The sequence below is a fragment of the Ailuropoda melanoleuca genome, chromosome 11 (assembly GCF_002007445.2).
Source record: "Ailuropoda melanoleuca isolate Jingjing chromosome 11, ASM200744v2, whole genome shotgun sequence".
Lineage (NCBI taxonomy): Eukaryota > Metazoa > Chordata > Mammalia > Carnivora > Ursidae > Ailuropoda > Ailuropoda melanoleuca.
This window is the reverse complement of record NC_048228.1, coordinates 101,284,244-101,310,446: the sequence shown is the minus strand read 5'-3', so window position 1 is coordinate 101,310,446 and position 26,203 is coordinate 101,284,244. Positions and strand designations below refer to the sequence as shown.

The 26,203-nt window shown below is 35.8% G+C and overlaps 1 protein-coding gene across 2 annotated transcripts in view; it reads right to left on the bottom strand.

Moving 5' to 3' along the window:
• RAB28 (RAB28, member RAS oncogene family) overlaps positions 1–24,150 on the bottom strand; it is a 107,314-nt gene extending 83,164 nt beyond the window's left edge. For both annotated transcript variants that reach the window (XM_034672116.1, XM_034672115.1), the window contains exons 1-4: positions 23,879–24,150; positions 19,192–19,288; positions 13,965–14,053; positions 1,716–1,845 (exon numbers count right to left, since the gene is read on the bottom strand). In XM_034672116.1, the coding sequence (XP_034528007.1) occupies positions 1,716–1,845; positions 13,965–14,053; positions 19,192–19,288; positions 23,879–23,953 (391 nt within the window). In that variant the 5' untranslated portion in view covers positions 23,954–24,150. The remainder of the gene's footprint in view (positions 1–1,715; positions 1,846–13,964; positions 14,054–19,191; positions 19,289–23,878) is intronic.
• Between the last annotated feature and the right edge of the window lie 2,053 nt (positions 24,151–26,203).

Genomic DNA, 26,203 nt, shown 5'->3' with positions numbered 1-26,203 from the left:
CCTCCCAGGACCGCATAAACACATAATATATGTAATTATGCACCACTACACCATTACTCTAGACGGTAGTCAGATTATGTCTTGAAAGAAATGAAAACAAATCTCAACCCCATCCTTTTCCTACTCTATAATTTCCTAAAAGGTGATGAGAAACTGCTAATAAAGCACAAATTTAACCATAATACAAGCCAGAGCTTCAGTAACATGGCAACTAAGAAATGATCTCCTAAAATCAAAAGCTGCACTCAGAAATAGAACCTAAGATCATCAAAACTTTCTAAAGGAGAATTTCAATGAATTTAAAAGCATCTGATTCATTCAATTAGAACTATTTATGAACAGAAGAGCAAAATTCAACTAAAGCTTTAAAAAACTGTATCTTTTACCCAAGACATCTATTTTATGATGTATAATACTATTTTCTAAAAAAGTATTATAAAATTTGTATTTTTAACTCTTCAGAGAAATGATATCCACACCTGTTTTGTAATGATTTTAAAGTAAGGCTTGGATTTATTAAATGTTCATCTAAGTGTGCAAAACTACATAATGAAGAAATCTTGGTTTAGTCCTTCAGGAAGTACTATTTCCTAAATAATTGCACACAAAAAAATGCACTATACTTTTAAAGACCTTTGGAGAAGATAATTCTCTTGGTAGTATACTTGAGTATTGGTTTAACAACGCTTGTAGTCAGGAAACTGCTCCTGACCTAAATCCTCCGTGGTATAATTTAAATTCATTTTCTCTTTTTCTGACCTCAAATAGTTGTATAAGATTAGGTCATATCATAATATTTTATACATTTAAAAACTCCTATTAATGTCTCCTTTTCCAGGTAACTGCATTGTAAGACTATGAACCAACTAACAGTCCTATACTAAATTCAGTCTTATAATTTTATATGCTGTATATCATAGCCCAAGAGAGATCTCAAAAATTACTTAACCACTATTTTTACCAAGCACTACTCGTCCCCCAATACACTGCTTCTTTAAAAAAAAAATTATCTACATTTTAGAACAAACCCCAAAAATTTAGAAAGAGAAGTTTATGAGAGATGGGAGCCAGGAACAAGGCACACAAAATTCCATCTAGGGGCGCCTGGGTGGCACAGTCGTTAAGCGTCTGCCTTCGGCTCAGGGCATGATCCCGGGCGTTATGGGATCGAGCCCCACATCAGGCTCCTCCGCTATGAGCCTGCTTCTTCCTCTCCCACTCCCCCTGCTTGTGTTCCCCTCTCTCTCTGGCTGTCTCTCTCTCTGTCAAATAAATAAATAAAATCTTTTAAAAAAAAAAATTCCATCCAGACACTGTTTTCTTTCCTAGAAAAGGGGACCATTTAATGAAATCTATGTCTCAAAATCTCTGGGGCAGAGCTGAAGCTGCAGTGCAATATCATAAAACCTGCAGCTGTGTGGCTGTTCTTAGCAGTCCATGCTGCTTCCTCAGACCACAGGAAGCCACACACACGGTCAGAACAGAACTTACCTGCACAGGAACTGGTCAAAGCAGCAGAGCAGTGAGGACAGATCAAGCATCAAAACTGTTATTGAAAAGACTCTATACATCTTTAAAAATGTTCTCCTCAAGCAGTGTACTTACTTCAGGAAAGCTGTATCTTTTATGTTTATAAACATCAACATTTTCATAGGAATAAAGACTGTGGGATAGGTAAATAAACTACTATACATAAATAAGCATTAATAACTTACTTTTATTGCCCACCAAGGCAACCAGTGGCTGAGTTTCTGACTCCTCGCTCACTTTCTTCACCACAGAATACCAGTCTTCTAAATTCTCAAAGCTTTGATAATTTGTAATATCATATACCAAGAGGATTCCCTGTCACAAAAGAGTTACAGAATCTTGGTAAGATACCTGGCATATGCATGGTAAGTTACAATGAACATAAGAAAACCATTTCATAGAGGTGAAAAAGCTGCTAGGTCTACAATCCTGCCTGTAACTTTCATGAGGTCAAACATGTAAACCCTTCAATAAATAACCATATGCTGCTGCTCTTTTTAAATATTTTCAAAAATGGAGATTCCATGACATCCCTTGATAGTCAATTTTAGTGTTTAACACAATTTTCTTTAAATGAAATAAGCTGATTTCCTCTTTTGGTCCTCTGTGCATTTGGAGAACAACATGAGAGTATCCTCCTCAGAATAACCCTTCATGTACTTGAAGATAGTTAAGTAACTCCTTTACCGTCTCCTTTCCAGAATAAACAAACTCAATTCCTTAACCCTGCCTCAAAGGACCTATTTTCTATCCCTTTAATCATAGTTGTTGGGTTCTTCCCAGGACACACTACATACAGTTTTTTGACATCCTCTTTAAAATGAGCAATGTAAAACTGGACATGATACTGTAATAAGAGCCTGAACAAAGCCAAATATAACAGAGGGATTGCTTCCTGCCTCTTATATATCATATTCCTTTTAATATATCCCATTATTTTGTGTGGGAAGGAGAAAAAGTATGTACACACACAAAAATAACAGTGCCACATTCTTGACTCTCATCCAGTTCGTGGTCAAACACTTAATACAAAGCTCTGCATACAGTATAAGTCTGGACCCTAATAGCATTTATGTCTCCTCCTTCTTAGGTTATAATCATAAATGTTAACTACATTTTTGTACCTACTATGTATCTAGACATATATTTAGATCTTTTCATTAGTCCTTAAAACAATCATGCAACGCTGGTATTCTTCTTCTCATTTTACTAATTAAACAGAAGTTACAATAACCAAGGTCATACAGCTAGGCAAGTGATGAAGCCAGACATGAATCAAGGGCTGAAAGAATATGAAGTCCATTCATTCATTCTATAAGCACTTATCTGCCAACTATATGCCCAGCACTGTGCTGGGTCCTAGGGGTATAAATTCCAAACCTCAAGAAACTCACAGTCTTGCAGCAAGGCCAGATACATAAACAGACAAGTACAGAACACAAAAGTGATGGCCAGTGATGGCCAGTGATATGCTGGTAAAGATTAATCAGCTGGCTATGGTGGTGGTCAGGGTAGGGAATTGCAGAGTGTGATTTGTAGCATTTGTCTATTTCTGTGGTGTAAATACTCCCCTAGGGCCATTTTCAAGCTATGGATGTCACTTCACTGAACAAAGGTGGGTAAGACACCACCATATTGCATCTGAACCATACAGTTACACTAGACATAAATAATTTCAAGAACATAGATAATAACAAAAATACATGTTAAAACAATTAGTAAATGAGGTATTTGAACATATATCTTTGTTTTTAGTATAATTTACGCATGTATATATAATTTTTAATCATGAATGTATTCAACAACTGGCTCACAAAAATTCCCCAAAATTTAACAACTGAGTTTCTCAAGCCAGTTCCAGCACACTACTCTTATAACTTTCTAGCACCATGCTCTTTTACTAAATTACACTGGCTCCCAAGTCACTTAGTTTCTCTGGGTCTCAGGTCGTTTGCCTCTAAAATTAGATCACTGAAAGTAAATGGACTGTAAGATCCTTTACAGTTTAAATAGTCTGTAATTTTTATGCAAAATCATTTGTCTGATTCATTTTGATAACTCAGACACCTATTTCTGTCTTCCCAAATGCTTTGAGATAATGTCCAACACAGAATTATTTGAAATAATCAGCGTAACTCCACTTTTCTTATTAAGAATAATGCCCCAGGAGCACCTGGGTAGCTCAGCTGGTTGGGCACCTGGCTCCTGGTTTTGATTCAGGTCACAATCTCCGGGTCATGAGATCAAGCCCCGGGCTGGGCTCCGTGTTCAGTGGAATCTGCTTGGAATTTTTTCCCTCTTCCTCTCCCTCCCCGCTGCCTCTTCTGTGTGCACACACATCTGTGCTCTCTCAAATATATAAATAAATAAATAAAATCTTTAAAAAAGAGAAAAAATGCTCCAGAACTGGCCTTTGAAGAAAACTAATCTTCAATCTATGGCCTCCACCTCCAGTTGACTTGAATGATACACTATACTGTATTAGAGTTCTGCCCTGAAAGATTGCTGTTGAACTACAGTCTTGGCCCTACCATCTACTGATCTTGAGCAATGCTTCTGTCATCCACCTCTATAATACCTGTCATGTCTACGTGATTATGGGAAGTAATAAAAATAGACTTACTTAAAAACTGACATATTAAATAATTGTTGGGAATTTTTTCTTTACTCTTCTGAGTGAATAAGAATCACATTTTCAAGGCAACTTTGAGGTAGTTTCTACACTCACAGATTGAGCCACTGACCTATGATATCTCTTAAACCTTAAGGTTTTTGGAACTCTTCTAAATGAATATATGAAAATCTTCATCTCAACATGTATCAATATGCGAACATGATAGAATATGCAAATAAAACATGGCCACCATCTCTTTATGATCAGTACTAGACCAGAGCTATAGAATAAAAATTAAATACTACTGGGAAGCCTGGGTGGCTCAGTCTGTTAAGCCTCCAACTCTTGATCTCAGCTCAGGTCTCCATCTCAGGGTCATGAGTTTGAGCCCCACACAGGGTTCCATGCTAGGCATGGAGCCTACTTAAAAAAAACTGGGACATCTGGGTGGCTCAGTCAGTTAAGTGTCTGCCTTAAGCTCAGGTCACTGTCCTAGGGTCCTGGGATTGAGCCCCTTATCAGGCTCCCTGTTCAGCGGGGAGTCTGCTTCTCCCTTTCCCTCTCCTTCTCCCTCTGCCCCTCCCCCCCACTCATGCTCGCTCTCTCGCTCTCTCTCTCTCCAATAAATAAATACAATCTTTTTTTAAAAAATTAAATACTACAGGAGTTGGTAAACTATGGCCCCCAGGTTGAATTCAGCTCAAAGCCCATATTTGTAAATAAACTTTCGTTGGAATGCAGTCATACTTATTTGTTTAAGTATTATCAATGGCTGCTTTTGTACTACAACTGCAGAACTGAGTAGCTACAAGAGACAGTATGGCTTCTAACTGGCTCTCTAAGGAAAGGTTTGCCAATTCCTGATCTAGATCAGTGTGTCCAATATTCTTCAGAGAGCAATACCTATGAATCTTTCAGAACTCATAAGAAAGGCAAAAGGATAAATGCCTTTCATTAATCTAGCTATCCACCAACCCAAACATCTGTTCATAAACCCCATTCTCAATAAGAACTTAATGTAAAAAACTATGATTCCCTCTTTGCTCCTGACATGACAAACTTTCATCAGTTCTGACCTACACCAATGTGATCAAAATCTGAAAAGGGAAAATGAGAAAACCAAAAAAAGACATTTAAACACAAAAGTGTTCTAGAATTTTCAGTTTCAACTCTAACCTGTAGAAAGCCTGGAAGTCATCATATCTGTCCTAGCAGTAAGAAAAAAATCTAAACAAACTGAAAATCAATGACTTTTCTTGGACAAAACAGACAGCTGAGTTTTCAGGGTAAGTCGCCACCCTGAAATCTTGGAAACAGGTAAATCCAAAGAGTCACAGCCAAAACGTGCTTACCTGGATCAGAAGCCACTACAGCCAATAAGGGGTGGGAACACTTAAATGATAATTTTGATAAACTGCTGGAGGCAGTGTGTGTGTGACCCACTTAGAGTAAAAAACTCCCAGGTGACACAGAATGGGAGTACTCTCACACACTCATGGATTTTACCAACAGAAACCCTATCAGATCCTTTTGGTAAAGCATCAGAAAAGATCCCCCACATGGTTCTGACATGGTGAGGGAGAAATTAACCACTGTAAAATATGCCGGGAGTATTACACATTAAAAAAAAAAAAAAAGGCGTACTGTCCAGGAAAAAAGGTTAATCAGTGTGTTATATCACATGGGGGAAAGACAGTTCCCATCTCCAGGCCCTTCTATCCATCCTGTCTCACCTAAGTGGGAAGAGCTAATAAACACGTGTAAGGTCACAACCCAGGGACAAAGGCCCGCTATAAGGCTGTGACTTAATCATAAGAGGATAGAATGCTTCCCTGCCTCCATACTTTACCACAACACCAACTGGGCTCCAGCATAATAGTAGTATATTATATTTGAAAAAGCTTCAAAACACAAACTTCAACTGAGGAAGAGTTTTTTTGAGATGCCCAAAAAGACAAGGGAGAAACAAACAAGGACACTAGAGGAATTGGGTGTCTCTGGTACCTAGAGCCTCAGCAAACAAACACAGACCAATTCCTGGCCAACTAACAAAACCTCACACTAAAGGCCTATTTACCTGAGTTCTTATTATTCTATACATCACATCTCACTTTCAAAAAAAAAAAAATTAGAAGGCACACTAAAAGGCAGTTTGAAGGAAATGTAAGTCTTAGAACCAGACTCAAATATGATACAGATTTTGGAATGATCAGATCAGGACTTTAAAACAAACTATGATAAGTATTTTTAAAAAGGTTCCAATGGAAAAGGCAGACAACATACAAGAACTGGTGGATAATGTACCCAAAGAGATGGAAACACTAAAGAATAATGAAAAGGAAATGCTAAATATCAAAACCACTATAAAAGAAATGAAGAATGCCATTGATGGGCTCATCAGTACACTAGACACAGCCTAGGAAAGAATCTGTAAGCCTGAAGATAAGGTAATAGAAATTTCCAAAAGTGAAATGCAAAGAGAAAAAAGAATGAATAAAACAGAACATCAAAAAACTATGTGACAATTCTGACTGGTACATCATATATGTAACTGGACTACCAGAAGGAGAAAAGATAATGGAACTTAAGAAATATTTGAAGTAACAATGGCCAAGAAATTGCCAAAATCAATTAAAGACACCAAACCACAGATCTAGCAATCTCAGAAGACAACAAATAGGATAAATACCAAAAAAAACCTACATGTAAGCACATCATATATTCAAACTGTATAAAACAAAACACTAAGAGGGGTACCTAGGTGGTCCAGTCAGTTAAGCATCCAACTCTTAATTTCAGTTCAGGTCGTGATCTCAGGGTTGTGAGATCTGCATGGAGCCTGCTTAAGATTCTCTCTTCCTCTCCCTCCGCCTGCCACCTCCCGCCCCTCCCGCATGCTTGTTCTCTCTCTCTTAAAAGAAAAAAAAAAAAAAAAAAAACTAAAAGAAAATCTTAAAAGAAGTCTGGGGTGAGGGAGGAGTTGGTGAAAAGGAATACATTATCCATAGAAGAACAAGGATAAGAATTAAAGAGAATTTCTTATCAGAAACCATGTAAGAAAAGAAAGGAGTGAATTACGTAAAATATTGAAAGAATGCAAAGAACCAATCTAGATTCTGTATGTAAAATTATTCTTCATGGGGCGCCTGGGTGGCACAGCGGTTAAGCGTCTGCCTTCTGCTTAGGGCGTGATCCCGGCGTTCTGGGATCGAGCCCCACATCAGGCTCCTCCGCTATGAGCCTGCTTCTTCCTCTCCCACTCCCCCTGCTTGTGTTCCCTCTCTCGCTGGCTGTCTCTCTCTGTATCGAATAAATAAATAAAATCTTTAAAAAAAAATTATTCTTCATAAGCGAGAGAGAAATAGACTTTCTCAGATAAACAAAACCTGAAAGAATTCATAGCTAGCAGACCTGCCCTGGAACAAATGTTAGAAGAGGCTCTTCGGTGATAAAGAAATGATATGGATGACAAATGTATTTCTACATAAAGAAAGGAAGATGGGGCACCTGGGTGGCTCAGTTGGTTGGGCGTCTGTCTTCAGCTCAGATCATGATCCCAGGGTCCTGGGATTGAGTCCCACATCAGGCTCCCTGCTCAGGAAGGAGTCTGGTGTCCCTCTCCCTCTGCCCTGCTCATGCTCTCTCTCTTGCTCAGTCTCTCTCTCCCTTTCTCAAATGAATAAAAAAAATTTTTAAAAATAGAAAGAAAGAAAGGAAGGAAGGGTATCAGAAAAGGAGTAAGTAAAGGTAAAATAAAAGCATTTATTTTTCTTATTCTTAGCTGATCTAAAATACAACTGTTTAAAGTAATAATAATAACAATGTATTGAGTGATTACAGCATATGGGTAAGTGAAATGAATGACAACCACATCATAAAGGATGGGGGGATGCATTAAGGATATGCTTTTATGAAGTATCTGAACTATACATGCAAAGCAATACAGTGCCACGTGAAGGTGGACTTAAACTAGTTAAAAATATATATTGGAAACTCCAGGGCAATTGCTAAAAAAAAAAAAAAAAAGTGTTTATGCGTAACTGATGGGCTAAGAGAAGAGTTAAAATCCTCAAATAAAACAACAAAAGCAAGAAAGGTTTAAAGAAAACAAAAGACTAGCACAAGAAATAGAAAAAAATACAAAAGAAATTAACCAAATTGTATCAATAATCACTTTATATGTGAATGGTCTATATATACCAATTAAAGAACAAACAGAGGGGATGAAAAACCAAGATTCAACTATACATTGCCTACAGGAAATTCACTTTAAATATAAAGACACACATTAAAAGTAAAGGGATACAGAAATACCAGGCTAACACTAGTGAAAACAAAACTGGAGTATTCATATTCATTTCAGACAAAGCAGACTTCGGAATAAGGAAAGGTATTAGATATAAAACCTGGCATAATGATAAAGGGGTCAATTCTCCACGAAGGCATAACAATCCTTTATGTATATACACCTAACACCAGAGTATCAAAATACGTAATGAAAAACTGATAGAACTGTAAATCCACAGATCCAGTAGTATTGTTGGAGATTTGAGCACCCCTTTTTCACTGACTGACCCATTAAGCAAGCAGACAATCAGATTCACATGAAACATTTACCAAAACAGCCTACATTCTGGGTCATAAAACATACTTTAACAAATTTGTAAGAAGAGAAATCATACCAAGCATGTTCTTAGACTACAAAGGAATTAAACTAGAAATCAATAACAGAAAGATAGCTGGAAAAACTCGGAATATTTTGGTGATTAAACAACATGCTTTTAAGTAACACATGGGTCAAAAAAGAAATCTCAAGAGAAATTTTAAAATATCTTAAGTTAATAAAAACACAACCTGTCAAAACTTGTGGGATTTAGCAAAAACAGTGCTTAGAGGAAAATGTATAGCATTGAATCATATATTAGAAAAGAAGAAACACCAATGATCTAAGCTCCTACTTGAAGAAACTGAGGAAGAAGAGCAATTTAAGCTTAATGAAAGCAGAACAAAAAAAAAAATCATAAAAACTAGAACAGAGATCAACAAAATTTAAAAGAAGAAAATAACAGAGAAAATCAACAAAACTAAAAGCTGGTAAATCTCTAGCCAGGTTAACCAAAAAAAGAGAGAAGGGAAGAAAAAACTCAAATTAATGAGGGGCCATCACTATTAATCCCACAGACATTGTAAGAATAATAAGGGAGTAATATAAACAACTCTATGGCCAGAAAGTTAATCACAGAGATGAAAGGGACCACTTCTCTGAAAGACACAAATGACCAAAGCTCGTACAGGCAGCCACTGAGCCCCGCCAAGGCCTCTACCCACCAGCTTCAGCACACCAAAGTCAGAGCTCGAAGTACTCACCTCTTTAGCAGCCTATAACACAAGCACCCTCAAAGCCCTGAATCTCTCACCACATCCATCAATCTGGACCTCTTCTGACTGCTTCCAGAAAACTATCAGAATCTTCTCAGCCACAAGAAAGTATAACTCCTCAGAAATGCAACACATCTTGGCAACAACTGAAGCAGTCTACCAGGAACTGCTGGAAGTAATTTTCTTGGCAACCCTGTGGCCATGGAAACCCATCTCCATGTCTCATGTCCCTGATCCACTTTTATCACCTACCTACCTGCCATTCATCTTTCTCCAATGTCTCTTCCCCACACTGCTCTGTGCTTGCTTTTCCCGATTTACCCTCCAACTACTCCTCTTCATCCCCCATCTTTTTGCTATGACTTTTGGAAATCAGATTTCAAGTTTAATACATCTTCAAATTCTTCAACCAAAATTCCCTATATTTTCTATGCCTTAACTTCACTTTTTCCCCCTGCAATTCCCAGAAGACACTATCACCCCTTCTCTTCATAAACCTCAACACTTTTAGTAAATATTGCATAAAGTTTCTTCACACAGTATTTTGTTTTCATCTATTTCATTTATCACCATACCTAATGAACATGGTGAACCATTAACCAGACAGATAGATAACATTTTCAAAGGAATACTGAAGTCTCAAAGGACAATACCTAAGTAGTGTAAGTTATTAAACAGATTTAGTTCTGAAATTTGACAGGCACAGTACACACACAATTTAACCTTCTGCAAAATGAAAGGTTCCCAGTTCCCGTAACGCAGGTATTTTTTTTTTCTCCCTGATTTGTAAATAAATAATCAACTTTAGCTTTTAATTATAAGTGGAAATGGGTTAAATCATATAGATTGTACCATAGTCCTTACAATATATACTTTGCTGAATAAGTACAACCTGTAAGAAGAAACACTAATGCAAGAGAGGTCTGTATAATCAGTTATAAGTTGGCAAATATCCAAGTAAAAAATGTACAGTAAAAGACAACAGAGGGTCTCAGAGAGCCCAGCTTTGCGATGCGCTCTCTCGCCAGCCGCCATACAGGCAACCAAATCCTTTTGTTGGTGGTTAACAGGCTGGCTCATCTGTGTGGGGCACTGGCACACAATAGTAGTTATGTTCTGCCTCACAAATGACTACACTTCATTGAGTTTATGCTCAGTAGGGCAGTGTTTGCAAACCACTTAGATTCCAGGACGGAAAGAGCTACAAAAATGAAACACCCAGTCCTTCTCTGAGGTTTGTTACTAGCCTCTGTTAGCCACAGGTTACAGGGCACTAAACACTATGTACTGTGTATTTGCTCGTAACCACTATGAAAAATAGCCTATAACATCTTTCTGAAGACTCCTAGAAAATTTTAAGTTAATTTAAAATCTGGGAATTTAACTGGGAAAAACTTCAATTCTTAGAACTAATTCTTGTCAAAATACCTCACTAATTCTTTCTTGGGTGTCAATCCAATTTTGTTTCAACCAACGCTATTCAATAGATGATTGCTGAAGTTTAATGCTACTGGGGAGAAAATGTGAACAGGGTAAAACAATCATTTCTATTTTAATCTAAGTTCATTCCCAGCCTACCAATAACCTTCTTAACGTTAAGAAAAGCTTTAAGAAAAACAGATTCACTAGCTTAATAGCCCAGGTATGTATAAGATAATTCTTTCTATACATAATACATGAGTTAGAGAACCTAAACCAAAATCCTAAATAATACATTAAACTGATGTCCTCAAAACAGCCTGTTGAAACATCATTTCTGAACAATTTCTATCCTGTAACATGTATAACAAAATGCAAAGTATCCATAAGACGAGCAATATAACATCTATAAGAACTCTAGAAACAGTATAAATCCACTTTGAAGAAAAATTATATGCCTATATAATATAAAGTTATCAAGTATGTTAAAATGCAATTGGAATGTTTTTGAAAGCAATGTTTTTGAAAAGTAACATTCCCCCAGTTTATGATAGTGAACTATATAGTCAGAGCTTCTCTGGCCTAGAAAAAAAACTTACAAATATTTTACAAAATAAAATATTGGTAAATATACTTTATGTATTTTGCATAAGCTAATTTAGAATGTCTGGAAAGCAGAGAAAATGTATTATATTTTCATTAATTTATGATAATTCATTTTTATCATGTCAGAATTTGTAGTTTCCTGGCACAATTCATGAAGATGTTCAGGAACTTCACAGAAATATTGTACTTAATATCATTGCTCAATAAAACAAGGTATAATCTTATAACATTCACAGAAATTGTACAGTATAAACAATATAAGGCACCAACAAAAGAAAAAAATCTCATACTTACCTTCAGAACAGAAATCTTATTTGACAAGTTATAAGGAGGAATATAACATGCTCTTCTCACAAGATATGAGGGAAATTAAAAGAGAACAGACATTTTACTAAACCCAGGTCCTCTCAAAAAAGATGAAAATTTTTTTAATTCCTACAAATTTGACCAATTATGTCTGCTGGTTTTAAGCAGTTACATAATAGCATAACACACTGCAAAAAAATTATTCAAAAGAACAGCCACGTAACATTGTGAATGCACAAATGCCACTGATTATATACTTTTACAATGGTTAATTTTAAATCATGTCAATTTCACATCAACATTAATTTTATATATAATTTTGTATTAATAAATAAATTTATATAAATCAAATAATAAATTTTAAACGATATAAAGGTAAAATTAAGAGAATCCAAATCATGAGCATTATATACCCCCAATTTTTAGTGAAGAAAAATTTGTTAATTGAATTTTATATTATTATTTGCCCTGAAGTTCATAAAATCTTCCTGTACTCCACTAATTCTAGATAAATCTATAAACAATAAAAAGTTACATTATTTGACACTCAGAGTCAAATATTATGAGAACCTTGACTAATATAATGTTCATTTTTTTAAAAATCCAATATGTACCCTTGAAGGCAGACTTCAATGGACAAAGAGGAAAAAGATTATTTTCAAAATCCATTTTACCAAATAGGTGAGCAAAACAAAGAACTGTGGCTTCAGACAAATCTCTGTCCAGCAATTTTTATCTTAATATCTACTTTGAACATAATCAGTTTAAAACAGAAAAAATTAAACAAAAAAGACATATACAAAAATCTGAGATGTATCTTTTAAAAGAAAAATGAACATGCATAAAATATCAAATCATATGGTCACAAGTGAAAATGCTAAATGAGCAGAAAGATTTTCCATGAGACAAAGAACAATGTAGAAAAGGCATAGAAGTAGCTTTAAGAGCCAGATCTATATATCAATAGTCCAAAAAACAAAACCCTAGGGCCTTCACATGTGACTCAGAACCATACGAGCCTCATTTCTCCTTCTCTGAATGTTTTAGAAAATAATTCAGAATCCATTTTCCATCCAAAATTAAAGCAATGGTTTATGTCAAGCATCGAACTTCATACAGAACAATGCTTAACATTCTGTCTTTGTCTCCCAGACTCACTTCTTAGAAGCAACACAGTTCCACAGAACCAAGGTAAGACTCTCCCACTTAAAACATTAAATTCCAATAAAGACCTAAAGAAGAATTACAATTATTATCCCCTCTTATGCTTCATGATGGTGTGAAAGACACACACTAGAGGGAAAGAAAATGCAAAAATAAATAGCATGTCAATAATTAACTTTTTCAAGTATATCACCATCATGCATATTTTCTATTTGTATAATAATTTAACAGCTTATAAATTATGTCACTATAAGCTCATGTGGCCAAAGAATTTTGTCATATTATTATTCAAGCAGTTTTTCTCCATCTACATAGATTTTCTTCTGAAAAGACATCATTATATTAAATAATATGAGCTTTATACATAGAATTATTCACTTAGTTTGCTGATACACTATTATTGATATGTATTAAATCTGAAGATTTATAAATATTTAATAAACTAATTCATAGCACAAAAATATATAAATATGCTTTCTGTCCTTACACCTTAAAATGAAATTAAATTTTCCCCTTCTATATTTTCATTCAGTTTACATATTCTGAAAGCAGTCACTATAACCAAATCAGCTAATAAATTAAAATATCACCTATCACTGCATTTATTCAACTGCTGACAATAATACCTAGCAATATAAGGGAGCATAGGAAAGCTATTAGAGTCACACCAGTTCCCTGACCCAAATCATTCCAGACATAATTTGCGGAGGATGAAACCAAAGGCTTATTAGCACAAAGATAAAATCAGTCTCTCTACCTATCAGATAAAAATCAAGTTATAAAGGGAGGGAGGGAGGGAAAAAGAGAGAGAAAGAGAGAGAGAGAGACAGAGTGTGTGTGTGTGTGTGTGTGTGTGTGTGTGTGTGTGTGTGTGTGTACCCAGTTGTATATGCTTGTAAGGAATACTCCTTTCAGTACTGGAATAATCACAGAATTTATGTCATACCTGTGCTCCATAGATATATTTATCCAACATCTTGCCTCCTATTGTCTGTCCTCCTATATCCCAAACTTGAAGAGTAACATTCAAGTTCCCTTGAATATAAAAACAAGAATGCAGAAAAGGTAAGTAACAAAATAACAACTGAATACAGTTTCAGAGAACAGGAAGTCACAATGATAAACTGTGAGCCTAATCTGCCTTTTATTCTGCATGCTCATATGGTCAGATATTTGGAACTGGAAAATAATGTTGTCAAAAGAAATCATAATGGGGAATTTAGGTTTATACTTTTACCCTTTCTATAGAACCATATCTATAATCATCTTCAAAACAAAAAAAAAAAAAGCTTTCATTCATAAACTGCTCAAAACTTTAAAAAAAAACACATTTTTTTAAACAGAGAATAGGACAATAGAATACTTGTACAGAGGGTAAAAAATATATATATACTTAAAAAAAACAGAACTTTATATACTAACTACCCTATAGCACATAATGAATTTTACTGTAAACTCTAAACTCTATAGGTTCTAATACTCACAGATTAATAATAGACTAAAAAAATGGACCCAGAGTTTCAACTCAAATTAATGGACTTTTAAAATTTAAATGTCATCTATTATATGTAATCTACAGGTTTTCTAATTTAACCTATAAAACATAAACACATATGACAGCCCTCTTCAGAACAGATGTAGGATACATACCCAGTATATCACTAAATATTACATGCATTTACTGTTGAAAGCATTTCCACTGAAACAAATCATAATATGTGCTTCAAAGCCTTCATAAAATGGTGGAACAAATCTTCCCCATACAAGCATTATAAAAAACATTTAAAAATACTAAAAAGCAATCTTTAAAATTCTTTTGTCTATTTTGTAAAATATTTGGCTGAAACAAAAATTTCTGAGATAAGCTATTCTCTCTTATGAATGCATAACCCCAGAAGTTAAAGACCATGTCCAACATACTTTTTAGTTTATTTCAAAGTATTTCTTCTAATAATGCAGTTGTCTCCAAAAGGAGACGAAGTCTCAATTAGTATCTTCAAAATGAGCTCCCATACAAAAAAATGTACCTTTCTGAATGATTTGCAAATCAGAAAAACTCAAAATAAAAACTTAAGACACTAAAAAAAAGTTCTCGCTTCAAAAATAACAATAAAAAGATTATAAAGACATGAATTTTTATGTCAATGCCAAACATTAAAATCGGAGAATGTTAGTCACACCATTCAACTGAAAAGCAAGTATAACACTGAATTAACCAGCCAAGTTTTATCCTTAACTCTAAGTTTTGTTGGGTTTGTATTACAATCTTTCCATTATTTTGAGGTAGGTCTGTTGCATCGGCCAACGTGCAAAGGATTTACATGAGGAACTTCCATTAACATTAATGAGAGCTCCTCAAGTTTATCACCGTCATCATTCCCACATACACACACTTTCAATGTTCACAGAGTAATGACGAAAATGGTCTTAAAGCTCTGTGAAGACGAAAACCAAAATGTCACAAACTAAAGGTAAGATTTATCCAACAACTGGGATAAACCCACTTACTTAAAAATCTAAATTTTTCAAGCTTCAAAGCTGAACTCATTCTCCTATGATGCTCTCTCAAACGAAGCAGGTGAGAAAGCAGTCTCTAGCAGTATGTTAAATCGCTTCAGAAGCCTCTAAACAGGCAGTACTCTATTCATTTTACTTGCACACTCTTTACAGTCATTTGTTTACTTCAAAAAAAACAGTGCTTAACAATATTAACTTTCTTAACAGTAAGATTGTAGGCAATACTTCATAAAAGGCATTTAATCCCATTTTCTTCAAGGCCAGTATAAATCCTATCACTTAGTTTTGCATCAAGAAATACAAAGTTTTTCTCCCTTTAAATTCTGATAGTCAGATCCAATCTGAATTAGTTATTGTGAACATCTTAACTACAACTTTACGAACATGATATTCATGTTTCCACATCCTCACTACCTCAATTCAAGACTAAATCATTTACTCAGTTGCCTCCCATCTGAGAAGTTTATATTTATATTCATGTGTTGCAGGTATTTTTTAAATTCATACCTTTCTAAATAAACACCGTTTGTTGTTGTTGGCTTGTTTTTTTAATATACATGTTCTAGTGCCTCAGAAATCAAAATAGTTATGCATTAACCAACAATGCTAGCCAAAAAAAACCCACTTTTGCTATCATTATAGCTTCCACAAATGATACTAGCTTCATAGTTATTTCATATATCTAGAAACATGTATTTAACTTCCACATTTGAATTTTAGGCTTATTAACAAATAAAAATAAAAATTAACAGGGGTTCTCTATTTGGGAAACAAAATCACATAAAGATGGAATTCCAATCAATATTCATTTTTGTTTCCCTAAATATAAATATATAAAGCCTGCATGTATATTTTCAAAATGACATATCTAATAACCTATAAAAGTAGTATTCAAATTATCAATACTGTAAAATTTTTTTAAAAATCAAGAATCCATCTAATATAAATTCCCCACTAATAAAGAACATTAAGGAAATTGTCAGCAATCCAATCTCAAATGCAAAATGCTACAAAATTCCTGCTCCCCGGTAAGAAATGACATGTAACCAGGGGAAAAAAAATAAAATAAATGAGGTGACAAAATACAGGTAAGTTGCTTTTGGTATGAATCAAAGCCACCAAGAGGACTCAACAGTGACCTTGTAAAAGTACACTTGGTGCCTTGGTTAACCTTACTTAAAGTGCTGCATAGTCAAGATGGAACTAAAAACACAAGTCTGCCCACTTCTTGTACTAAAGACTTAGAAATCCTTTTCACAGTAGAACGCTGTTTACTGGACTGTACCCACAAGCTTCCTGAAAGTATTTTGACTAAGGCTCTTAAGAAGCTCTATCAGCAGAATCTCTGACTAACAGATACACTATTTTAAGCAGTAAACTCTGCACAGTGGTTGCATCCAGACTATACAGCATACCGGAACATGAAATATACTAAAATGGATGAATATTTACAAAGTAATGACCTTGAAAAGTTGCATGAAGAGAATGTCAATAGATGGATAGGAGGTATTCACCTCCAACAATCTGAACGGGCAGAAGACTTACTAGAATACTTAACAAACATTAGATTCGCCTAGTATGCTCTTTACTATAAACTCAATAATGCTGCCTGTAATGTTTTAGCAAATGATACAAATATTAATCATCCTACATTTGACACTTACAATGAATTAAAATTAAGGTTAAAATAGATAAAGGATATACTGTGAACCTTGTAATTTATTTACCTCATTTCTTAATGTACTTATTAATTACATAAAATCAAATTACATTAAAACAATTTTTTCCTACTGAAATTTCTAACACAATTTTGAGTCCATTAAGAAACATAAAACCAATTGCCTTTGAAAAAAAAAAGAAAAAAGAATTTTTTTTTCTGGAATTCTACCCATCAAAATAAAAACTTAATCAGGAATTCATTAAAATATATATTCATTAAGAGTATAAATTTCCTAATGTCATTTTTAATATAAGAACTTTCTAACTCTAAAATATTATACTATAAATTTTGATTTCAAAAATACCAAATATTTTTTACAAAGTAATCAAAACTTTAAAATGAGTAGTATTCTGCAACAGATGAGAAATCATCATATGTATATATAACCTATATAAAATGTTCAAAACCAGTCTTAAAATATTTTTAATGATTGAGTGGTGCTTGTTGCTATATTTAAGCCTTTGAACTAAAAAAAGTCAGAAAAACTAAATAATATTAATGGTACAGAAAGCTGATGCTCTGCTAATTAGGATTAAAAACAACAGTCAATAACTAAATACATATATTGAGGTTCTCTCTGTGTACAACTGGCATCTCTGAAAAAACTGTTGCAAAAAATAAGCTTTCAGCATGTATATTATATGATTTGTATATGTATTCTATTGACTGCTATAAACACTCTGAATGTAGCATTGACCTCTCCATACAAATGAGAATAACAAAAATAAAATGAGATTTTTCAGTTTTGAATACATTAAAAGGAAATACAAATGAAACAAAATATGTGTACGTTTCTCATTATGCCTCTTGCTGAACAATAACTTACTGACAGAAAGCTGGAATTCTTTTCTCATACTATATCTTTCAATTTAGTTTTCACTGGTAGCTGAAGACAGATACTCGCAAAATAAAGCATATTACTAGTGAGATATGCAAAATACCGTCAATTACAATGAGTTTTCATTAGCTGCTCTAAAACTTTTATGGAGAGTTGTCTGATAGATGGGGTGTCTGAGAGGTTAACATATTTCAATAATATTGGAATTTATTAAACCCCTTCCCACTATATCACTCACACTCCAGTATATGAATCTGACACTACACTTGCAACCGTTTTTATTCAAATGTGTTTCCTTGGAGAGGAGAAGGATGGACTGGTTTAGAAAGTCAATCAAGATAAACTGCTTTTAATAAAATACTTTAAACATATAATTTAACCATCACAAATGAATGGACAGAGCATTTTAAAGCCCCAATTGTTCAGAAACTAACTTAAAACAGAAACCACTCTCTTTTTGTTATTATTTCCCTGTATTTCCCACAAAATGTGCTGCAACTGGCATCTAAATAGTTTCTTTGCATGGTGAACTGAAACATCTTGAATGCTCAAACTGTATTTTTATGAGTGCCTAGGGACCCTAAATTTTAGTGGTCTATTAAATGCCAGCAATTTCATGCTGCCTTGCATAAAACAGCATTCACATATTAGAGCACAGAAGTTCCATAGCTACATTATACTTCTGTTCCAACTTTCTCTCAAACAAAAAACTGAAGCAGAGGCTAATCAAAATAATATTTTAAAAAAATAATCCTTTCCAGTCTTTTCACATTTAGTTTATACAATATCTGTTTATAATTGTATAGCATTTGATTTTTTTTAACTTTTAGAATTTTATAACCAACTATTGTTTATCCTCGAAAAATGTGTGGAGTGGTCAAAAACAGCGGGAAAGTGGGGGAATATATAAACTTTTCTCTCACACCCATGGACAATATGTCTTCATGGGAGATCCTGATGAAAGTTAACCTCCCTATGATAGATTTGCTAATTATATATATTTTCATGCAGAAACAGCCCCCAAATTTATTTTACATATTTCTGCTATTATTGTAAGATATGTACAATTTTCTATGTTAAGATTTTTTAGTCTCTTACCTGGCAATGTTATCCTTCTCAAAAAGAAATCCAGTCCTATAGTTTGTTTGTACTGTTTCCCAAAAGTTTCTTGAGCAAAACACGTAGCTAAGGAGGTCTAAAAAAATTGATGCACAGAATATCAAAATTAACGTCTTTGTTTTAGAAATGTAAACATAAAATCATTACTAAACTTTATTAAGTACTCTTAGTATTTATACTACCATTAGTCCAACAAACAACTTTAAGTAGTTCTAATCAGTTACAAAGGGAGGAGGGACTTAACACTCCACCAGGTAAACTTCACTAGCCAACAGCTATCAGCGGGGACAACAGACTAATCGGTTAGATCTCTTTAAATCCCCTGATAGTCAAGCTCCTTCTCCTTGCTGGAAATTAGAATTTGAGATTTATCAACAAGAAAACTAAAACAACATGACTAAAGATCTGAATCCTATATATCCATATATACCAGTTCAATGCAAATTTCAGAGAATTCTAAATTTCATTTCTGAGGTTAAATACTCTGAATATTTGTGCTCCCAGCCAATAATAAGAAGTACTAATTAAAAAGGGGAACGCCTGTTCATATAATTTTTCTTCTTTCCTTACAAAAAAGTATCTTTAAAGGTCTAATTTTTCTCTATATTAGAGATGTCAAATGAAAATTATCCTACAGAATGACTGAGATAATATTTATCTTTAAAATTAAAAAATCATTATTTTTAAGACTAATATTAAGCGGGCAAAAATAAGTATTTTCCATCCAAAAACATAAAGATTAAAAGTCACAAGAACATTATAACCAGAACAGATATGTATTTCTACATTTTTTTAAATAACAACTCACAGTTGTATTCAAAACTCTGGAATACCATTTCCTATCAAAGCAGAATAAAAATCATTCTGGAAATAACTGAAATAACTTGATAACTTAAAATCTTCTTAAATATTTTAAATGCACTATTTATTTGTAAACTTCACCAAAAAGAAAGGCAGCTTCACGAAGCTTTATGCTCTTTAAGAAAGATTACCAAAGTTAAGTGAAAATTGTCCTTTTTTATTTTAAAAGTTAAAATTAAACATCAACTCCCAAAATAATGAAAACTAAAATAAAATTTCCAAGATAGCTTAGTATAATTAATTATGACATAAGTGCTGCAATGCAAAAGAAAACTTGGCCAAATTTCAATTTCTTCAAACAAAAAGACATAAAATTCCTTTTGACACAAGAACCATATATTTCACACAAATGACAATCTGCACACCCTATCTCCAATTCTTTTATTATTTAAATACTCAGCTTTTGTAATAAATTTCTAAGATATGGGGTCAAATATTTATTGAGCACCCTAAGAAAGATGTTCTGCTAGAACTGAGAAGTAAACTCACTACACTCAAATGAAAATTTGTTTGGCTTCCTGAAGCATATAACAATAATATAAAAACTGAAAGACTGTAATTAAAAAGGTAAGCATTCCTTTCTAAAACTTTTTGTTTTTCATTTAGCTTTATTTACACCATTGAGCTTGTTTAAGTTAGAGTACAAAATCTTCTGTTAAGAGGTTCAGAGTTACAGAGAAAAATAATTGCCACTATTTAACTATTACAGATATTTCAAAATGTTTAATATAGGGATGGTTGATATAGTTTCATAAGACAAAGAGAAACTCAAGTCACATGTAACATTAGCATAGTGCCATTTAAGGTAATTTTTCACTTTCATGTAAGGTTCTCAAAGTTCAGTATTTTTATATTAATGAAGATTTTTAAAAATTCAAAGGTTCTTTCTTGGAAACAGGACTTCGAGATTCTGAAAGCCCTACCTTCATACTTTTGAGGCAAACATAAAGCTAGGATTTTTTATTGCAATAAAGTATAATCTATCAAAAGTATAGGCCCATGGGAACATAGAATATTAAAATGTGTTATTATACCATCTTTGGACATACTATAAAAATTAAACAGAGATTCAACTGAATCAGTGGCAGGCACTTCCTCTTCAATTCTCTAGACTTTTTGCCCTTTTTCACACTTAATAATTTCTCTCAAGTCATTATATAAATATCCTTCTTAAACAATTATGAAGTGAACAATCATCTACCATATGTGAAACATCTTTATCTGATTCTTTATATTGTTTTGTTTGGTGAGCTTCTGCTAACAATTTTTACCATACTACATTTACAAATATCAAAAAAAAAAAAAAAGACCAAGAAAGAATATTTTGCCCCCAAAAAATCTTAAGAAATATGTAATAAAATCAAAAGTATGAATCAAAACAGAAAGAAATAGAAACACATGTTACCAGGAGGAGGAGCTAAATTTCTCTTGGAGGAAGTATTAGTGATTACCTCAGTACTCAATTGCTTCCATCAATGTGTATTTAAATGCCATGAGTTAAAACTGACAAGAAAAACTAATGCTAGAAAAAACAGCCAGGAGTTCAATCAGGATACAAATAAGAATGAAAGAGAAGCTGAATTCATAAAAGGATAGTAAAGGAAATAGACTGGGAATGTTGGTAGCTGCCAATAACTTGAGAGCTGAACAGGGTATGGAGAAGAAAAAAGCTTGATACACAAATAATGAAAAAAGGTTAGGTTTCTGATGTTTGTATCTGAAAATCTCTGGCAGAAAATGCCTTTACTTTTAAAGTGATTAGTCAAGATGATAAAGACCAAATCAGAACACCATATAGAGTTATTATTCTTACCCTTTTAAGCAGAATGACAGTCCTAATTCAACAATATGGAAGGGGAAAAAAATCATGCCTTGTCCTACACTAAACAGAATTTTAGACAGAGATGAAAAACTGTAATTATTTACGCTAAGTTAGCAACAAGAAGAAAACACATGACAAGCTAAATAAAAAACCCAGATATGAAATTATGAACAAACTTCAACTAAGTAACACATGTATGAAACTAACTGATAAATATTGGGAGAAAAAGAAATGAACAAAAGTTTAAAGAATTATGATAGAACGTAGGGTAATGGACAATTTTTGTCTCTTTTAACAAGTGTATTAGTGCTATAGACTGTCATTATAATTTTAAACAGGAAATGAATTCAGTTATGAGTTGACCATAAAAGGATTTAGGAAATGAAAAACTAGAAGGTATTCAAAATTGAATAATTAGAAAACTATACAAATAAACCTTTAAATTTTTATTGAATAAGAGTGTTAGAAACAATGCTGATTTATTTAAGACAATAGAAATATTCAAAAAGTTGCTTCCCCAAAGCCTTTTAAAGGTAATCAGAGCATTGTTTTTCCTCAAGGATAAAAATCAGTAACAAAAGATCATCCGGGAAGGCAAGAAGAAATTAACAGAATGCTCCAAATTTTGCATATGAATGACCCCTAACCCAGGTGCCCTAGGAACTCAAATCCCAGAACTAAAGACTGGGGCAGCTCTGCAGGGCCAACTGCCAGGGAAGATGCAAAGAGCAGTCGTCACCAGAGAAACCAGGGTCCAAGCTACACCAGTAAAAGGGAATCGTGAAGCCGGAAACTGGTAACAGAAACAACCTGCGTTTCTGAAGACTCTGGCTGGGAAAAGGGAGGGAAGAAGAAGAAAGGAGAGAGACTTTAGCAATATTCCCAGAAACAGTGTTGGCGCCTTGGACAGAAGCGACAGGTGTAAAGACACCCGGGCAGAGGCTCCTCACTTTATTTGGGGGACGGTCACCGACCCTTTTGAGATCCCATGGACCCTCCCAAAGAGCAAGCACCAAGAGATGATTATTCCATTTCAGGAGCTCCACAACCCAGAGTTAACAACCCCAGCCTAAGAGGTAAGGAGACTGGCTGTCGGATATTCTCACACACTCAGTCTCATTTATTCAATCAACCGTCACCAAAGACTAGACTCTAAGCAAGGATCGCCTCTGTCAGGATAGCAGCTCTACACTCAGCATCAGCCCAAATTTAGGAGCTCAAAAGATATTTGTTCAATGAATGCTTGTGTTAACAGGTGCTGTGCTTGGAGCAGTGATGAACAGGTATGATGCTATAAAACAGCAACTAGCGTTTATTGAGTGCACACCATTTTCTGAAAGCTTTATGTGGACTTTCACCTTTAATGTGTATTTGCACATTGCACCCTTTTGGGCACCCCTATCAATACCCACCTTACCGATGAAGCACAAATAGGTTAGCAATTTTGCCCTCCAATGTCCCGATCAGTAAGTGATGGCGCCCCAGTGCTCACCCAGGGAATTTGATTCCAGAGCCAAGTTCTTGGGAGTGCAGTGCAGGTATGAGAAACCGTAAAGCGGCCGGGGGCGCGGGGATGGGGGGGGGCCGCGGCGGGAAAAGCAAAGTGTGACCTGGACTAAAGTAAAAAGACGTAAGATGCCTTGGCAGATCTTTGCCTGTCCTCAGAGGCGAGAAGCTGGAAAACTTCCCAGGAGGGCGATGCTGGCTCGACTCTTGAAGTAGGAGTTCGCGATCCAGACAGGGAGTTGGGCAGTGACTTTTTTTTTCTTTTTCTTTTTTTATTTTTAATTTAAGGAGAGCTGGACAGCTCTCGTCAGCCTTCACCCAGCGCCCACTTCGCGTCTGGCCCCAGGCCACGATCAGGTGGGCCCCGGCCCTTGGGGTAATGAGACGACGGCGAGCGGCGGGGAGGAGGCTGGGATTTGCCGGGACCGCGCCGGGGTTCCTGCAGGCCGGGGACGGCGGGCCCGCTGGAGGACTGACCTTCCCGGAGGTGCCGTCCCCCAGCACGACGATTTTCAGTTGCCGGTCCTGGCTCTCCTCCTCAGAGTCCGACATGGTGTCCCGGGAACCAGGCCCGCTCCCCCACCCCCACCCCGAGGTAGAGGGAGGAAAGGTAGAAGGGGGTCTCCAGGGGCGGGGGAGAGGAGGAAGGGCGGCAATGGGGGCAGGACCCCCCGCCCCGGTGTCTCAGCGGCGGCTGGACGTATCTAGGGTGAATCACTCGCCGGACGCCATCTTGCCCACCTCCCCTCCCCTACACGCCGCCCCGCCCCCCACGCGCTACGTCTGTCGCGCACCCCCTCCTCTGCGCCAACCCGCGCGGACGCGAGCCTCCCTAGCAAACCGGCCCATTTGCGGGCCTGGGATGGGGGAGGCGTTCGAACTGAGCAGGCGAGACGGCCGGTACTGTCGCAGGTGCAGCTGTGAAGAAGAAAAACAAAATATATCATTCAAACCAGGTAGAAAAATGGGAGCCGAGTAGCATTCAGGCATTCTATCATATTCTTATGTTTCCATCACCCCCTGTGAAGGTCCGTGAAAAGAATGGTTTAGCCCGGGGGGGGGGGCGTTGACGCCTGGGCTGCGCGCCACGGTTGCCATGGAAGCCGGGAGTTGGAGGAGAGACGGTGGGGCGGGGCCTGTCTCCGGGCGCCCGGGAAGCCGGTTGCCAGTCGCAACGCACTGGGGAGGGACCCCTGGAGCTGGTAGAGGCGCGGGGGGTCGCGCCGCGGGAGGAGCGTGGGCGCCGCGGAGGTTGCAGAGGACCGTTCTGCCTGCGGGGAAGCACCCGTAGTGGCTTTCAATTTAACGGAGTTCTGGCGCTGCCTCTTGTTTTGACCTCTCAAACCATGGGTTCTCTCGACAGAACAACGGAATCCGATGGTTCATTCACCAAGCAAACAACCTAGAGCAGCAGTTCTCAAAAGTGTGGGTCGGGGAACCCTGGGGGCCTCCAATAAAGTCAAAATTATTTTCATAATAATACAAACACCTTTTTTTTTTTTTTTGCCTTTTTCGTGTTCATTCTCTCACGAGTGTAAGTTTTCCAGGGGATGCATGATGTATATGATGTCATTACTCTGGCAGTTAAGGAATCATGTGCTTGTTATAAAGTTCCAAACATTTTTAGTATTAATTTCAAAGCAGTAATGATAGCTATAACTTACATAAACAAAAACTCTTTGGGGTCTACAATAATTTCTATAGAGTGTAGAGAGGCCCTGAGCCCAAAAAGTGTAAGAATTGCTGTACTGTCTCAGTCCAGTAGATTAGGTAAAAGATGTCACAGGAAATTTCAATGGAGATAAATTCTACAATAATAATGCTAACCTACTATGCTTGTCTCATCGTTAACTACTTTACTGGGATGATCACGGTTCATTCCTCATGAGTATAAGATAGGTAGAATTATCTCATTTTACAGATGACTATGCTTAAGGCACCAAAAGCTTAGCTCAGAGGCAGTGGTCCTGGAAAGAATGTAGGAAGTAGAATGGGAAGGCAGTACAGTTTTAAGAAATGCCCAGCCCTAGAGGGAGCACTGGAGTTCTAATCACAGACCTGTGCTTACTAGATGTGTGACCTTGAACCACAGTTACATCTATAAAATAGAGGAACTACCTCCTTCATAAGGTTGAAAATTAAATGAAGTAATCATTGTAAAGTAACAGCACAGTGCCTGGCATATACAAGTAACACTCAGTATTAATAGGTGTATTATCCTCTTCCTCATCATCAGTAGATATGGTCCATATTGGAGCATCACTGCTTCCTAGCCATGTTACCTTAGAAAGGTTTCTTACATAGATTACATTTAATTATATATTAGTAGTTCATTCTCCTTCTTACATATTATTATACATTAATGATATGTCCCATGTATATAAGCATGTGTATATTATGTATGCCAGCAGGATCCCTATGTATTATCGTGCATTAATGATGTACACCTTGCATATAAGCATGTACATCATTAATCTTGCATAAGACATTAAGTTAAACTAACACTTAGTTTATAGTAATACTTAAATTGGAATGCACTTCACTTATCCAGAAAAGACCTTGATCAGCAAGCCTCGAGATACCAGCAATCCTCACACAAACGTGTACCTCTTCTTGTTCCAGGCCCATAACATGTGGGGGTTTCTATATTAAAACTATACCTGGCATCAGGTCCTTCTTCAGGGCAATGTAACTCTTTACTCCTATCTTACAAATCCTCTCAAACAGGGCATGTAGATGGACTAATGACTAATCAGCCCATGATCACACATAACTGTGGTGTCATGCATTTGATATCTTTTA